General features: G+C 46.2%; 2 protein-coding genes across 5 annotated transcripts; one reads left to right on the plus strand and one right to left on the minus strand.

The window, feature by feature from the left end:
• The first annotated feature begins 2,717 nt into the window (after positions 1 to 2,717).
• On the plus strand, positions 2,718 to 7,788 carry LOC139306540 (pro-opiomelanocortin). 3 transcript variants are annotated; one of them, XM_070930428.1, is made up of 4 exons: positions 2,718 to 2,839; positions 6,337 to 6,446; positions 6,937 to 7,060; positions 7,195 to 7,788. In XM_070930428.1, the coding sequence occupies exons 3-4, from the start codon at positions 6,944 to 6,946 to the stop codon at positions 7,711 to 7,713; spliced, it is 636 nt and encodes a 211-aa protein (XP_070786529.1). In that variant the 5' UTR covers positions 2,718 to 2,839; positions 6,337 to 6,446; positions 6,937 to 6,943; the 3' UTR covers positions 7,714 to 7,788. The 3 variants fall into 3 exon arrangements, with proteins under 3 accessions (XP_070786529.1, XP_070786531.1, XP_070786530.1); XM_070930430.1 differs by having other exon boundaries at positions 6,940 to 7,060; XM_070930429.1 differs by lacking the exon at positions 2,718 to 2,839 and adding an exon at positions 5,988 to 5,997.
• Positions 7,789 to 9,290: 1,502 nt separating this feature from the next.
• On the minus strand, positions 9,291 to 15,816 carry LOC139306685 (protein EFR3 homolog B-like). 2 transcript variants are annotated; one of them, XM_070930630.1, is made up of 20 exons: positions 15,695 to 15,816; positions 15,469 to 15,619; positions 14,654 to 14,775; positions 14,204 to 14,407; positions 13,549 to 13,644; positions 13,364 to 13,442; positions 13,108 to 13,243; positions 12,880 to 13,032; positions 12,680 to 12,791; positions 12,547 to 12,598; positions 12,108 to 12,280; positions 11,865 to 11,940; positions 11,432 to 11,593; positions 11,206 to 11,337; positions 11,046 to 11,113; positions 10,763 to 10,896; positions 10,463 to 10,554; positions 9,709 to 9,757; positions 9,509 to 9,615; positions 9,291 to 9,425 (listed from the first exon to the last, which is right to left on the minus strand). In XM_070930630.1, exons 1-20 carry the CDS (start codon positions 15,799 to 15,801, stop codon positions 9,291 to 9,293), a joined length of 2,340 nt encoding a protein of 779 aa, XP_070786731.1. In that variant the 5' UTR covers positions 15,802 to 15,816. The 2 variants fall into 2 exon arrangements, with proteins under 2 accessions (XP_070786731.1, XP_070786732.1); XM_070930631.1 differs by having other exon boundaries at positions 12,108 to 12,271; positions 12,538 to 12,598.
• Positions 15,817 to 17,766: the final 1,950 nt, after the last annotated feature.

Consider the following 17,766-nt stretch of genomic DNA (forward strand, 5'->3'; position numbering starts at 1 on the left):
ACTCTGGAGTTGTTTTGAAGTCGTGGGTTCAATCCCCGAGTGACTCAGTGAGTTTGATAAAGTCCAAAACTCTGAGAAAAAAGACTGAAAACCTTTAAAACCTGATGCTGTTGTTGTCGTGGTGATAGAGGACTCCTTTAAAGGACACGCACACACACACGCACACGCACACGCACACACCACACGCACACGCACACGCACACACACACGCACACACACACCACACACACACACGCACACATACACACACACACGCGCACACACACACACACACACACACGCACACACACACACACATACATGCACACACACGCGCACACACACACATACACACACACACACGCACGCACACACACACATACATGCACACACACACGCACACACACACATACACACACATGCACGCGCACGCACACACGCACGCACGCACATGCACACACACACACATACACGCACACACACACGCACGCACACACACACATACACACACGCACGCGCACGCACACACGCACGCACGCACGCACACGCACACACACGCACACATACACACACACACACACCCACACACACCCACGCACACACACACACACACACACACACACACACACACTGGAAGTCCCTTTTTTAATGAGTTCAATCAGTTGTTTCATTGTTAATATTGAGTTTAATTTAGATGATTTTCTGTTGAAGCTACGTGACGTTTAAACTGAGCATCATTTTATACCTTTTACACAAATTCAGTCTCACATCCACCTCCTCTTCCTCCCTCCTCCTCCTCCTCTCTCCCTCCTCCTCCTCCTCCTCCCTCCCACCACCTCCTCTCTCCCTCCTCATCCTTCCTCCTCCTCCTCCTCTCCTCCTCCCTCCCACCACCTCCTCTCCTCCTCCTCCTCTCCTCTCTCCCTCCTCCTCCTCCTCCCTCCCACTACCTCCTCTCTCCCTCCTCATCCTTCCTCCTCCTCCTCCTCCTCCTCCCTCCCACCACCTCCTCTCTCCCTCCTCCTCCTCCTCCTCCTGCTCCCTCCCACCACCTCCTCTCTCCCTCCTCCTTCTCCTCCTCTCCTCTCTCCCTCCTCCTCCTCTCCTCCTCTCCTCCTCCTCCTCCTCTTCACAGCAGCAGCACAGCTGGAGCAGCAGTTCACCTACGACGGCGACCCCATCGCACAGAAAAAGACTCTCCCGGAGGCCCGAGCTCTGGAGCTCCTCAAGACCCTCCTGTCCAAGTAGGGAACCGCTTCCACGTTACACGTTATTGATCACCTGATTATTGATTATCAATTAGGAATTTGATGTTACTACCCTTTGCCTTCAAACCAGCATCAATTCTTATAGGTCCACTTGCACAAAGTCAGGGATTTTGTAGGATTATAATTATAGTAGATTATAGTCAGGTGTACGATCCACCAATTATACCAAACAGGTGATCAATGATCATCAGTTTCACATGTAGGTTGAAACACATCATTAACTGAAACAGAAACAGCTGTGTAGGAGGCTTAAAACTGGGCGAGGAACAGCCAAACTCTGCTACCAGAGTGAGGCTGTGGAAGATGGTTTCATGTCACAGGTCAAACACCAGGGAGATATCCTGCATCAGCAAGGTCTCTCCCAGACAAACATGTCCATCAGTGCCATCAGCTGGGGTGCAGAACAATGAAACATCTGGCTGTAGGGTTGGAGAGCGGTACAATAACGAGTGTCTGCAGGCGACGGTGAAGCGTGGTGGAGGTTCCTTGCAAGTTCGGAGTTGGAGATTTGGTCAGGATTAATGGTGTCCTCAACGCTGAGAAATACAGGCAGACACTCATCCATCCAGAGGGGGGATAACATATTGACTGAGATGACATCAGACATTCAGCAGGACAGAGCATCTCCACAGGGGGGCGCCAGAGAGAGGAAGGGAGGCAAAGATACTGCCAGAGCTGATTCATAGGAAACTGTTCCAACACGCTACAAACAAACAAAACCTCTGGGGGAAATAAATAATAATAATAATAATAATAACAGTATAAAAGCTCCTGTTGATGTTAGTGTTTCCTGAGTGTTTACATACAAACCATCATAATTCATGTGATACATCACAGTCGGCACATTTTCTGCACCAAGAGCCTGATTTTCAAAATAAGAAAAAAATCTTTAGATTGATAGCAATGACAACTTCTACTTCTACTTCTACTGTCCAATCACAGGAAAGCGTGTGCCGAGCGACACCACCCCTGGATCCTGGCAGGGAGGGAGGGAGGAGACCAGAGGGTGAGTCCCAGCTTCTTCCTCTTCTTCATCCTCCTCCTGTTGGAGTCTTTACACAGAGACCACGTGATGTCCTCCTACTATACTGATAGGCTCTTATTTGTCCTCTTGTTGTGGTTCGTTTTTACTCTAAAATGTCACTTTAACAGGCTGTGAGACATTTGTCTGAGAGACACCCTCCCACAGTGGGAGGATGCTGCGTGACCTTGTGTGTAGGAGTTTAATCCACGGCGCCACCTGGTGGAAGATAACTGTAATTGAAAGAACTGGAAAATGAGTAGGAGAAATATGGATTTATATAAAGGCTGAACTACAGAGAACTTCTTCTTCTTCTTCTTGGTAAATGAAGACGTCTCATTGTGGAGCTGATGTATGATGTGTGTGTGTGTGTTTCAGGACACGCTGAGGTGGTTCGCTTCCTGTCGGAGGCCCGCGAAGTCAACTCAGTTCCCAAAGACAGGTAACACCTCAGCACTGGGGACATTAGTAATCCACGCTGTCTACCTCGGCCACGCCCCCAGTGCAGGGCCCCCCCGACAAGCAGAGCGCAGAGAAGAACCTGGACGGGACGCTCTGAGGGGAGACAGAAGTAAGTTTGCACTTGACATAAGAAAACGTCTTAAATCAGAAAGGTCAGGAAGGAAGTTCACGTAGAGAACAGTTAAGACCATTAAAACAGCTAACAGATAAATAAATTCTACTTCCACTAAATAGTAATGCTCCAAACATTTGGGTGAGTGCGATTGCATTTCAATCAATTTGAAGGTATAGAGAAATAAGACTGAATGTGTAGTTCTTTCATTAACTTATAGTTATGTCAGTATGCAAACTGAACTAACCACAAATGACTTTAGCTGTTAGTTAAGTTAGCATGCTTTAATCCCACATGTCCCGTTGTTTGGCTAAAGCCAACATGCTAAGCTTCAGAGGCCCTGGCCTTGTTGACTGACATTTTCTGCTGTTTTTCAAACTTATGGACTTGTTGGAATTGAAAGGAACCGATTTACTTGATTTGTCGCGACGCGTTATCTCCTAAACGTTCATGTTGTTGATTGTCAATCACCGTAACATGAGGCTGTAGCCAGTTACCTGGATGATTGATTGATAATCAACTACGTGAACATTTAGGTAAATCGGTTCCTCACAAGTCCATAAGTTTGAAAAACATCAGAAAATGTCAGTTTGAATCTTAGCATGTTAGCTTTAGCTGAACAACAGAACATGTGGGATTAAAGCATGCTAACTTAGCTAAATGCAATTTGTGGTTAGTTCAGTTTGAATACTGACATAATTTACAAGTTAATGAAAGAACTACACATTCAATCTTTTTTCTTTATTCGTTCAAATTGATTGAAATGCAACTGCATTAACCCAAATGTTTGGAGTATGTGCTCCCATCCAGGGAGGGGGAGGGGGTTACAAAACATTATTCATATTAAAAATGAGAAAAAAACCCCGGAATGTCCCTTTTGCAGGTTTTGCCATCTTCTGGTCTTCGGTCACACCGGCCATCTCCTGGTCTTTGTTTTCCGTAGAAATGTCCGGGACACGGGGGAGTCGAACCATCACTCAAACCCCGTCTATCCTCCAGTCGCAACGTTATCCATTACGCCACCAAATCGCAGCGCAAATGAGGCTCTTCTCTGGGCGCTTTTATTTCTTCACTCTGGGTGACGGACTTTAAAAAAAATAGAGCTTTACTTTTTCCTTTAGACGTTTAACTTAAAAAAATCAGCAAAGGGATTGATCTCACAACCTTCTGACTTTAAGTCAGTCACCTAACAGCCTGAGCTATGTTGTGAGTCTTAATAAAGATTCAAACTTATGATTCATGAAAGGGTTCATGTTTTTAGACAATATTATTGTATTTGCAACTAAATAAAACTATAGTGTCTTAGTCATGCATCATGACTATACTATACTACAGGGTCATGATGCATGACTAAGACACTATATTTAGTTGCAAATATAATAATATTGTCTAAAAACATGAACCCTTTCACTAAAATATTTCTTCTTTACTGCATAACCCCCAGTTTGTATCTCTTGAAACATCGGGAGGGGACACGGCCCCCTCCCTCACCCACCGCCCGTGCTCACCAGCATGCGTGAAGTGATGCTCCAGATACCAGCCACGGGCGGGATTCGAACCACACTGCACCGCTCCAATCTTGCGGTCGCAGACGAACCCACCACGCCACCAGGTCCCCTTCGCATTTGAACTTGTTCTCCGGGCGCTTTTATTTCTTCACTTTGGGTGTTGGGCTTTAAAATTCATCCAGTTTCATAAGGTTCGAACCCCCAACCTCAGGCATTGTAGTCAGTCTTCTAACACTCTGAGCTATTTTATCTGACACTCTTCACTGCTTCTTTTTCCTTTTTGAAGTCGTGGGTTCAATCCCCGAGTGACTCAGTGAGTTTGATAAAGTCCAAAACTCTGAGAAAAAAAGACTGAAAACCTTTAAAAACTGATGCTGTTGTTGTCGTGGTGATAGAGGACTCCTTTAAAGGCTTTGAGTTTGTGAGTTTGATCTTTGGATAATCTTATTTAGATAAACTGGGAGTTATGGGAAACAAACACTGGCTGAAATATACCTTTTATGCATTATAGTATTAAAAATGTGTTTTTTGTTTTTTTTTGCAAGACACTTCTTGTCACTACTTGCACTTCACTTCTTGTCATTCACAGACAGACTGCCTTTAATGAGTGCAGCTGGTGGATAAAGTGCTTCCACTTCTGATAATGTGTCTTTGCCTTGAGTCCAGCTGGTCTGACTGCAGCCTCATCATGCCATTACCTCTTTCTTCCTGAACATACGAGTGTGTGTAATGGCTTGAATGGAGGTTCAAGGTTGTGAGAGCAGTCTAATGGGTTTATATTTACCTGCCTGCCTCCTGATGCTGCTCAATTTGTTCCATTAGAAAAACAACAAAATAGCCCTTCAGAGAAATGACTTTACTATGACTGACTCACATTAAGTACTGAAGCAGAAAACCAATCAAAAAAGGGACACAAGCTTGAACTATAATAAACTAACATATTTCACACCAAAATTCAAACACACAAAATGCAGTGCAAATAGACAGAATTTGTCTATTTTCATGTTAGCTTAGATGACGCAGGCTTTTAGAGCATTTTTAGGGGGCGTAGAGCTCTGAAGACCACCTCCTAGCCAACACAAAGCCATAAACAAGACTTCGTAGTGGACATAAAGCTGTAAGAGAGGTTCATAGTGGACGTAGACCTTAAAGACACTACAGGGACTTAAGGAAAACGTTATAGTGGACATTTGAAGGGTCACACATGTTGGTTGTCTTAGTGGACATAGAACCTAAACGAGGTTCCAAGTGGATGTAGAGCCTTGAAGAACACATATTAGCTGACGTACAGCTTTAAAGAACCCTTCCTATCGTGGATGCAGAGCCTTGAAGAGGAGCTCCTCGGCTGATTTAGGACTTAACAGAAAAGGTCTCAGCGTGGCATTGACCCTTGAAGAGGCTCCAGGTGGACATGATACTCCTCACCTTTCCCCAGTGGTCCATTAAATGAGATAAACCCTGTGCAGTGTCATCATTAGTGACGCTGAGGGTTCAGACAAAGGGAGGCTGTAACTGTACACCCCGACCCGCAGGTCTGAATCCCGTCCTCCCTCCGGTGACGACATGTCGGCTCGGTGTTAATCTGCCGGCTGACATTTAACACACAGCGGCAGGACGGTGTCAGCCTGGGAAAACCTGCTGTCTCCGGTTTGGGTGTTTCTTTTAACTTTTGTTTATTTTAAGGGTCACACATGTTGGTTGTTTTTAATTTGTCCAAACGTGTGTATATATATATATACATATATATATAGATATATATATATGTATAGATATATAAAAACTGACAATGAATGAATGAATGAACATTTTCCTAAAAGTTCAGTGTCTGGAGTTACAAGGTTTTCATGTGTGTGTGGGAGGAGGGGGGATATTTCATTGATTGTCCATGTTCTTGCAGCTGTGTGTGTGTGTGTGTGTGTGTGTGTGTGTGTGTGTGTGTGTGTGTTTACAAGCATGAATGAATGTGTGTGTGTCCTTGGCTGACAGAATATAAGTCGGCCGAGTCGTCGTAGCGACAGAAGAGGAGAGAAAAGGACGGCCGGACGACAAGAAAACATCAGCAAGAAGAAGAGGAGACAAAGCGACAGGACAGAGTGGTGAGAATATGATTTATGATTAGTATTATTATTTAGAGAAAAATACCCATAACTTTATGATTTATAATGACCAAATTGTTAATGATTATTATTGAATCTATACAGCATACATACAACTTTTCTACTTGACAGACTTATGGAATAAAAGAGAAGACAGTACGGACACGTTCTCCAGATTTAGTGGTTTTAAATGTTCAAAGTTTTAAATTTTCTGAATAATAAACATTTCGGAGATACGTGGTTGACAGAGATATATATAATATACAATAATTATATAGTATAGAATATATAAGTAATATAAATAAATGTATACATGTATTAATTAAACCTAATTTTAAGAATTAATATATATATATATATATATATATATATATATGAATTACATATACAACACCATATACATCAATGTTTGTTTTGTTACTAATAAAATAAAAATATTCATTCATTCATTCAAGAATCTGTCTTTGTATCCTTGTCTCTGATTGGCCAGCAGGAGAATGTGTCCTGCGTGGCTATTGGTGGCTGTTGTGGTTGTGGGCGTGGCCAGAGGAGCTGTCAGTCAGTGCCTGGAGCACCCGAGCTGTCAGGAGCTGACCTCTGAGAGCAGCATGATGGTAGCAGTCTATTATTATTATTATTATTATTATTATTATGTTTGTTAATAAAGACGTTAAAGTAACGCGTTTTTAAGAGTACATTTCTTTGAAAATCAAACAGTTTTTCTGTCTTGCCTCACCTCCTCCTGCAGGAATGCATCCAGCTCTGTCACTCCGACCTCACCGCCGAGACCCCCGTCATCCCAGGCATCGCCCACCTCCAACCTCCGCCTCCATCAGACCCCTCCTCCCCCTCCCCTCAGGCCAAACGCTCCTACTCCATGGAGCATTTCCGCTGGGGGAAGCCCGTCGGCCGGAAACGCCGCCCGGTCAAGGTCTACACCTCCAACGGCGTGGAGGAGGAGTCGGCCGAGGTGTTCCCCGGAGAGATGCGGAGGCGGGAGCTGGCCAGTGAGTTGTTGGCGGCGGCGGAGGAGGAGGAGAAGGCGCAGGAGGTGATGGAGGAGGCGGAGGAGGAGCAGCAGCAGCTGCTGGGCGACATCCAGGAGAAGAAAGACGGCTCGTACAAGATGAAGCACTTCCGCTGGAGCGGGCCGCCGGCCAGCAAACGCTACGGAGGCTTCATGAAGAGCTGGGACGAGCGCAGCCAGAGGCCGCTGCTCACGCTCTTCAAAAACGTCATCAACAAAGACGGACAGCAGCAGAAGTGAGAGGAGGAAGAGGGGGGAGGAGGAGGAGGAGGAGGACTGACTCCGTCTGGGACGTGAATGACTGAGAGAGTGATGTTGTGAGATGTTTTGATATTTATTGATTTATGTAAATAACTGTAAATTATATGAAAACAAAGAGTTATTTGCAAGCAAAGACAAGGCGTGGTTTTTCTTCTCTGCCGTTACATCATCCTCACATCTTCATCTTTCATGTCGTCACTGAACTTCACAGCAGACGCAACAAATTCATTTCAGAGGGAAGTCAAATAAAACATTTTACACCCCCATCTCAAAAGCAACAATCACAAGTTCAAAACTCATCACTCTCAATCCTGATTGGTGCATGGGAACACATGACATCACGTTTTTCAACTGAGCCCCGCCCACTTCAGACCAGCAGCACATTTAAACAGGAAACACTCAGAGGGACGGCATGTGGACCGAAACATAAAATCTGTCTCTCAGGGACAAGACTCAGGATCCAGGATGAGTGCTCCCTCCTTCGTCCTCTCCTACCCCCTCGTGTCCTCTCCTTCCTCCTCCATGTCCTCTCCTACCTCCTCATGTCCTCTCCTTCCTCCTCCATGTCCTCTCCTACCCCCTCGTGTCCTCTCCTTCCTCCTCCATGTCCTCTCCTTCCTCCTCATGTCCTCTCCTACCCCCTCGTGTCCTCTCCTTCCTCCTCCATGTCCTCTCCTACCCCCTCGTGTCCTCTCCTTCCTCCTCCATGTCCTCTCCTTCCTCCTCCATGTCCTCTCCTACCCCCTCGTGTCCTCTCCTTCCTCCTCCATGTCCTCTCCTACCTCCTCCATGTCCTCTCCTACCTCCTCATGTCCTCTCCTTCCTCCTCCATGTCCTCTCCTACCTCCTCATGTCCTCTCCTTCCTCCTCTCCTTCCTCCTCCATGTCCTCTTCTTCCTCCTCCATGTCCTCTCCTACCTCCTCATATCCTCTCCTTCCTCCTCCATGTCCTCTCCTACCCCCTCGTGTCCTCTCCTTCCTCCTCCATGTCCTCTCCTACCTCCTCATGTCCTCTCCTTCCTCCTCATGTCCTCTCCTTCCTCCTCCATGTCCTCTCCTACCCCCTCGTGTCCTCTCCTACCTCCTCCATGTCCTCTCCTACCTCCTCCATGTCCTCTCCTTCCTCCTCATGTCCTCTCCTTCCTCCTCCATGTCCTCTCCTACCTCCTCATGTCCTCTCCTTCCTCCTCCATGTCCTCTCCTACCCCCTCGTGGCCTTCTCCTTCCTCCTCCATGTCCTCTCCTTCCTCCTCCATGTCCTCTCCTACCTCCTCATGTCCTCTCCTTCCTCCTCCATGTCCTCTCCTTCCTCCTCATGTCCTCTCATGTCCTCTCCTACCTCCTCCCTCCTCCATGTCCTCTCCTTCCTCCTCATGTCCTCTCCTACCTCCTCATGTCCTCTCCTACCTCTTCCATGTCCTCTCCTACCTCTTCCATGTCCTCTCCTTCCTCCTCCATGTCCTCTCCTACCTCCTCATGTCCTCTCATGTCCTCTCCTTCCTGCCAACAGGGAACACGTCACATGACTTGGGGAAACGTAGGAAAGCTCTCTGGGTCTAATAGACACACAGGTCAGGGAACTTCATCTCGTAGAGCGGCGTTGAGCGAGGCGGCGAGTGTCCAGACGGAGACGGAGGAGGACGGATGATCAAGTCAAAGACCTGGTCCAGTTTGGACTGAAGCAAAGAGGTCTGGGGGGAGAGGAAGTGTATTTAGACGAGAATCAGAACATCATGTGAGAGAGGTCGGAGGTCAGAGGTCAGAGGTCACTCACCCTGGCTCCACAGTGAGCAGCTATCTCCTCGAACGGAGCCGTCTGAAACCTCTCCACCACCTGCATCCTCCTCCTCCTCTCCTCTTCCTCCACACTCCCTCTGTCTTCTGCAGAACATTTTCAAAATAAAACACAAGTTCACACAAGTTTCGTTTTATCATAATCTGAATCTATTTATTGATTTGGAATCAATCACTGACCGATGGCGTTCTTCAGTGTCTCAAAGGTGATCTGCTCCGTCTGAGGACGCTACAGAGGACAAAGAGAGGTGTCATCAGACAGACAGGTAGGCAGGCAGGGAGACAGGCAGGCAGGGAGGGAGACAGACAGGCAGGGAGGGAGGGAGACAGACAGGCAGGCAGGGAGACAGACAGACAGACAGAAAGGCAGGCAGGGAGGGAGACAGACAGGCAGGCAGGCAGGGAGGGAGACAGACAGGCAGGGAGGGAGGGAGACAGACAGAAAGGCAGGGAGACAGACAGACAGACAGAAAGGCAGGCAGGGAGACAGGCAGGCAGGCAGGGAGGGAGGGAGACAGACAGGCAGGCAGGCAGGGAGGGAGACAGACAGACAGGCAGGGAGGGAGGGAGACAGGCAGGCAGGGAGACAGACAGACAGACAGACAGAAAGGCAGGCAGGGAGACAGGCAGGCAGGCAGGGAGGGAGACAGGCAGGCAGGGAGGGAGGGAGACAGACAGGCAGGCAGGGAGACAGGCAGGCAGGCAGGGAGGGAGACAGACAGGCAGGGAGACAGACAGACAGACAGACAGACAGAAAGGCAGGCAGGGAGACAGACAGACAGACAGACAGAAAGGCAGGCAGGGAGACAGACAGGCAGGCAGAAAGGCAGGCAGGGAGACAGGCAGGCAGGCAGGGAGGGAGGGAGACAGACAGGCAGGCAGGCAGGGAGACAGACAGGCAGACAGACAGACAGACAGACAGACAGACAGGTACCTGCTCTGTATCAGGACAGTTCTGAGGGTCCACATCCATCTGCAGAGAGATGACGTCTCCAATACTCTTCCTCTTAGACAGTCGATCCTCATCTAAAACACACAGTAACACAGTCTGAATACTTGTAGTACTCGTAGTACTCGTAGTACTGTGAGTACACTGAGTACGGACCCCTCTTCAGGCTGTCAGACACAAACACAAAGAAATGGAGTTCAAGTTTTTGGAGTATGAGTGAGTATAATATTACACAGTATGTGTGTGTGTGTGTGTGTGTGTGTGTGTGTGTGTGTGTGTGTGTACCTGTTAGCTGAGGTGTGTATGGCGTGTTGAAGCGTTCGGTGTGTCCACTGTAGCTGCTTCCTGTCAGAGCCTCGCAGATCTTTGATTGGACGAACAGAAAGGCTTCGTCTACCTGCAGCTCACCTTCAGGCAGTCTGACACACACACACACACACACACAGTATTAATTATTGATCTCAGGATGATGATGATGATGATGATGATGATGATGATGATGATTATTATTACTACAACATTCATATAACATAACTCCAGCTGAACCTGTCCCCCTATGTGTCTCTACCTGGGTCGGTCACAGAACACGTCTTCAGGCAGCAGGTGAGCGGCGCTCTCCTGTCGACTCTCTATGACCTGCAGACACACACACACACAACATACGTGAATTACACACACACACCTTCATTACCTGTTCACACACACACACACACACACTGTCTCTTCACCTGGGTGACGTGCTGCCGCAGTGGTGCAGGTGGACCGAGCTGCGACAGCAGGTTGAGGAAGGCGGCGCAGACGGCGTGAACGCCACAGCGGTTAAACACTGACAGACACTCGTGATTGGACAACGCCAGCTCCTGAGCAGCCAATCACAAGAGAGACAGAACAATTAATGAGAGACAGGCTCAACATTATTATTATTATAATAATAATAACTGTAGCTCCGCCTACCTGCAGAGCCAGGACCAGTCGGATCAGGTCCACCACCACCTCCTCATTGGCCAGTTCCACACTGAGAACAGCCAACAGGGTGATGAGGGCCTGGTAGTGGCTCCGCCCACTGCTCTCCTCCTTACAGGTCAGGTAGATGTGCCTGTAGAGGCGCTGGGCATGCTGCGCACACACACACACACACACACACACACACACACACACACACACACACACACACACACACACACACACACACACACACACACACACACACACACACAGTAAAGATCACTTGCTGTCCATCACTCACATGTGTTTTGGAAATGTAAGTAAAAATACAAAAAAAAACTCTCCCTACGAGTTTGACATAATATTTTCATGGACTGCTGCTCAGTAAGACACGTGCTTTTACCTGATGATGATTAACAACATGTCATCTCTCTTTTCTCACCTTCCTGATGAACAAGTTGTCCTGTCGAGAGCATCTGTCCTCCTTCAGCTCCAGCACGGAGACGTCACACGTCACACTGTGGACAGAGACGAAGCGTGACTTTAAAACACAGCAGGTGTGTGTGCAGTAACACCCGTCGGCCACAAGGCGGTGCCGGTTCACTGCAGTAGAATCTATAACGGACCACATGTTTACTCCCCGGTGTTCCCACAGGAACCAGGACTCTGATCATGCGGTATGGACCTGGCAGCGGTGAGTCTGGAGCTGTTCCCGCGTCTGTCGATGAGCGAGGTGAGGATGGACAGGACCAGCAGACGGATCTCTGGATCCTCCATCAGGGTGAAGGACAGCAGAGGCTCCAAGAAGGACGAGGGCAGCGCCGTCAACAGGTTGCTGCTTTCGTAACGCTCCGACACCTGAGGCAGGTGAGGGGGGGCGGACGGAGACCACAGAAGTTCCGGTTTGATTTATACACCAGGTTTTAAAGGACTGAAGAATCACAACTACCTCAGAGCTAAAACTATCAAAGAACACAATAAATATCGTTGGTTGGTTCGTAGTTTGATATGTAGTTTGTTAGGTAGGCCGGTGGGTAGACATTGTGGTAGTTACGTTTGTCGGGGCTACAGTAGGTAGTGTCAGTAAGAAGGTATTTAGTGGGTAGTTCAGAAGCTGTACTCACCTGGAGGAGCGACTTCAACAACATCACCTGGATCATCCTGCTGCCTTCAAACCTGAGACGGAGACATAAGGACCTTTAAACACATTCATCAGTAGTTTTCCTGAATGTCTGAAACGTGTGGTGTGTGTGGTACCCGGCGTTGGGCGACCCCAGGGCGGGGTAGATACCAGGCACAGGGATCTTCCCCATGATGAACAGCATGACCTCTGACCTCTGGTAGACGGGCAGCGTGTTGGCGAAGGATCCTGGAAAGATGGACCAGGTTCACATGAAGAGACCACCTTCAAACTATTTAATGAAAACAGCAAAGCAAAGAAACGCTCTGAGCCTGACCGATAGTTTTGATGACAGCGTCCTGCAGGGTTTTCTCTTCAGGCGAGGTGGTTTTGCGTTTTACGGTGTTGTCATAGTAACCAGTCAGCTGGTAGTCGACACTCTGCCTGAGCTGTCGCAGTAACGTGTTGAAAACCTCCAGTACTGTGGGACCTAAAGTACACAGAGGATTATTTAAGTACTAGTGGCAGCATTACACCTAACATGCAGTACTGAGGCCTGACTGACCTACAGATCCAGTAGCTTCTATCACTGCAGCCTCAGACAGGACCTCCACGATCCCGGCTCGGACTGAAGCTGGACTCCTGCTGTTAGCGTCCAGGTGACCCAACAGCTGCTGGATCACCAGGTGGGAGTGCTGGGACTGAGGAGAAGACGGTCCAGGTACAGTACAACTGAGTTCAAGGTTATATTATTTCAAACTCCCCCTAGGTAGTAGTATAGTGTACTTTATGTAGTACCAGTGCTACTGTCAGTTACTAACCTGGATGGAGTACATGATGATCTGAAAACATCGAACAGCAAAGCTCCGTCCCTCCCAAAGACTGTGACTGTCCAGGTGCCTGACAACACACAGAAGGTACTACTGTTATAAATACTGCTACTGATACTAGTACTGCTGCTAATACTACTATTGTACCACAAAGTGTGTGTATGTGTGTATCTTACATCAGCACAGGTCTGATCGCGTTGTTAATGTGTCCATAAGCAGCTCGGCCCAACAGCTCCCTGAAACACACCTCAGTCTGCTCTGCTGGAGACTCACTGCGCACACACACACACACACACACACACACACACACACACACACACACACACACACACACACACACACACACACACACACACACACACACACACACACACACACACACACACACCTGAGTCAAATACAGACATCTGAATCTGAAATGTGGCCCACCTGAGAAATTTCAGTCTAGCCACCAACCAAACTCAATGCAATTTTCTGAGTATTTAAGAAAATCACTAAATGTCACAATTTATTTATCATTAAACTGTTAGATATATTTTCTGTAATTATTACCTGACAAAATAATCTTGACTCAAGGTCCACTGTTTACCATCAAGGTCAAGAAATTAACTTTCATTGCAATTTTGGTGAAGAATACTAAATTTGTTTCAATCGATTTACTTTGATTTTTGCCAAAAACGCAATCAAAATCAATCTACAAATATTAGAAAGAGCTTTAAAAAGCCCAACATGTGTAATATGTATGTAATAGTACAATTAAAAATCATCATCATATTATTCAACCCCCAGAAATATTAAAATTACAGAGGATCTGACCTCAGTGACCTAAACGGTAGCTTAGTGCTGGTTATTAAATATGGATGTTTTAATAGTGTGTGTGTGTACCTGTTGGTGTGTGTGTGCTGCTGCAGGTTGACCAGCAGAGCGGGGACGATCTGCTCCATGTGACGCGGCTCCCAAATGTTCACCTGTAGCTCGTCGTCCACCGTCTTCCTGACGACGCCCTGCAGACCACGGATCCCCGACACACGGATCCTGAACACACACACACACACACACACACACAATTTAAAAAACAAACCAGTTTACATCGAGGTACAGCATCATAATACATATGTTGGTTTATTCGAGGTGTCTCGTGCATCATATATGTTTATCTTTGTGAAAAGAGGCGTGGGGTTGAAAACTGTTCAGTCTACAACAGTCAACATGTTACAATGACGATAATGTAGTGGTATCACGACGAGCTGAGAGGACAGAGTGATGGAGGAGCAGACTGACTTGTTCTGGACGTCGGCGTCCTCGTGTTCAGAGTGACACATCTCACTGAAGCGAGACACAAAGAAGTCGTAGCTGCGATGATACGACGGCGTGTCCTCCTCGATGTTCGCAAACTTCACGAACTGCACAAACACGACAAGATATCAACAGTTTGATGCTACGTGTGTTTGTGTTCTACATGATATGAACGTATAATAAGTGCAGAAACATAATGTTGCACTGATGATCCCTGTGTGTGTTTATGTACATTTAAATCTTAAAAGGGAGAATTAAAATGTATCAGGGCTTAAAGAGCACATAAATACATGTATGACACAACCATAATCTGTGTACTACATGAAGTACACACTGAACTCATGTGGAGTGGATTACTATGAATGTAGATGACGGTCTAGACTCTGTTCATTATGGCACAGCACAGTCCAACAACACTACATTCAAAAATCCTATGATTTTAGTCGGCATGCTGCCACTTTTGATTTGATTTTGACACAGCTGCTCATTCTGCTGAAAATACTACTGAAGTACTTCAACCTACGTAGCAAGTTGAATGCAGTACTTTAGCTTGAAATGGAGAATTTTTACAGTGTGGTATTAGTACATCAGGATCTGAGTACTTCTTCCAACACTGAGTTTCCACATGTCCCACTACTGTGTCCGTCCTGATGTATCTCACTGTGGCCCCGTATGTCCACTTATTTCCACTATGTGTCCCAGTATGTCCCAATGTGTCATTCTGGGCTCATAGCTTATTGTGCAGTACAGTGTGCAGTACAGTGTGCAGTACAGTGTGCAGTACAGTGTGCAGTACGTACAGAGTTGGTGGCGAGGATGTGGAGGTGTGGCTTGTCGGCCTCCAGCAGCTGTCGCAGCGTGCTGAGGAAACTCTCCACCAGCAGGTTGATGCTCTGACAGTGACAGGCCAGCAGCAGCTGCTCCATCGCCTCCATCGCTATACACACATACCTGGAAACAACCACCACACTGATGTTAAACGTGTGTGTGTGTGTGTGTTGTTATTGTGACTCGGTGTGTACTGACCCGTAGCGGTGGCGGTTCAGCTCTCGGGTCAGTCGCTCCGACAGGTACGCAGCGATGCGGTCGAGTTTCTCCGGAGCCGACAGAGCGAAGAACGTCAGCTTCTCCATGTTGGCTTTCACCAGCCCGTCCTGAACACACACACACACACGCGCGCACGCACACACACACACACACAGGGTGTGTTGGAGACATGTTGTAATCATCTACTGCCAGACTTCTGTGACTTTTTGTTCATTTTTATTTGTTTAATGTATTGTGTGTTGTTTTCAGATTGTCTTTATTTTGGATTCACAGAAATCTACAAATAATAATGCACACAAACCTTGGCTCAAATGACAATAATATAAATACTAATAATGAATAATTATATAAACACAAGTAAGCACACAGAAATTAAAAGAGAAAATAAATAATAAAGTCAACGTTTTGTGTATTTTATTTTAAGTTTTCCTGCAGACAAACCACAGTAGGTACAACTGACACCATATGCACAGTGTGTGTGTGTGTGTGTGTGTGTGTGTGTGTGTGTGTGTGTGTGTGTACCTCCGGGTCTTCTGGGAAGATGTTATCAACCAGCCGCTTGTAGCGAGGACGCAGCGCCCAGCAGCAACCACACAGACCTGCACAGAGACAGAGAGAGACCAGCAACACACTCAGGCCAAAACTGACAAAAATGATCCAAGTCGTGGTTTATTTTCACATTTTGTTTAATATCTTAAAGCCATGGAAACCAACATTAAACATCAATCATTATATCAACAAATCAGCTAAAATATGATCAAATTCAAAATAAAAGCCTCAGTGAGTCTGTGGACTTCTTTTTTCTTCCATTTTTCATCTCTCTCCATGTCCAGTGTAAAAGGTTTTGGGAGATTAAAGGAGACAAGATCCACCAATGGTCAGCTGCCAACTCATAACACACACACACACACACACACACACACACACACACACACACACACACACACACACACACACACACACACACACACACACACACACACACACACACACACACACACACACACGTCTTAAGCGTTAATCCTGCGCTGGCTTGTTGTTGCGTAATGTGTTTATATTGTTGTTATTTAGTTAGATCCTGATGATGTATGTAGGTAACAAGTACTCATTGACGGTAGTAAGTGGACTCAGAACCTGACCGTTGTCCCTGTTTCCTCCATCTACAGAAGACAAACAACCCCAAAACAAACAAGAACGATAAAACAGAAAAGTTCTCAAAGAAAGTCAAAACTATGAGATAGGAAGTCAGTTTCTTGACCTGTTATTTCATCATTTCTAATTAGTAAGTCAAACATTTGATTTATGACTTTAAATCACATCGTTTTTAGCTTCATTTTGACTTAAAGTCAAACTTTTCACTCAGTATCTCATCATTTTCATTTAGTGATTCAATTTTGACATAATAAATCATACTTCTGACCTCCCATATGTACTTCAGTGTATATACACGATGTAACATGCGGGGGGGTCAGACCTGTTAGCATGAGCTGCTATATCTTGAACACTGATGTGACCAGGACTCATCTCTTGCACACATACTACGTACTTACACATAGACATGACATATATTCATCTATTTTATATATACATTAAAAAATAAATGTAAATATGAACACGGCTGTGAATATTGTACTGTCTCTGTATCTTTGCTTTTCTCAGTTTTTAGACGTTAAACTTCAATTTTTGTTATAATTTGGCAACAAACACTTGAGACTGCAAACGTAGCATCACAACATTCAGATAACTCGAGAAAAGCGTTAATAAATGTTAATATTTCTCACCGTACATGAAGACGACTCCCTCAGCTCACATCCACACCGTCACCTCCATCACACACACACACACACACACACACGTTTGTGGTTAATCCTCTGCACACACACACACACACACACACACACTGACCCCTCCTCCTTTCATTCACCGTCAGTTAAAAAAAAAACCTTGTATCTCCACATTCAGCGACTGATGAAATGTCAGAGGACGATGTTGAAAATGGATTTTGGACATTTTGGAGATTTAAGGTTTCATGTTAATGTTAATGAGTCGTG

This window comes from Enoplosus armatus, chromosome 24 (assembly GCF_043641665.1).
Source record: "Enoplosus armatus isolate fEnoArm2 chromosome 24, fEnoArm2.hap1, whole genome shotgun sequence".
NCBI lineage: Eukaryota > Metazoa > Chordata > Actinopteri > Centrarchiformes > Enoplosidae > Enoplosus > Enoplosus armatus.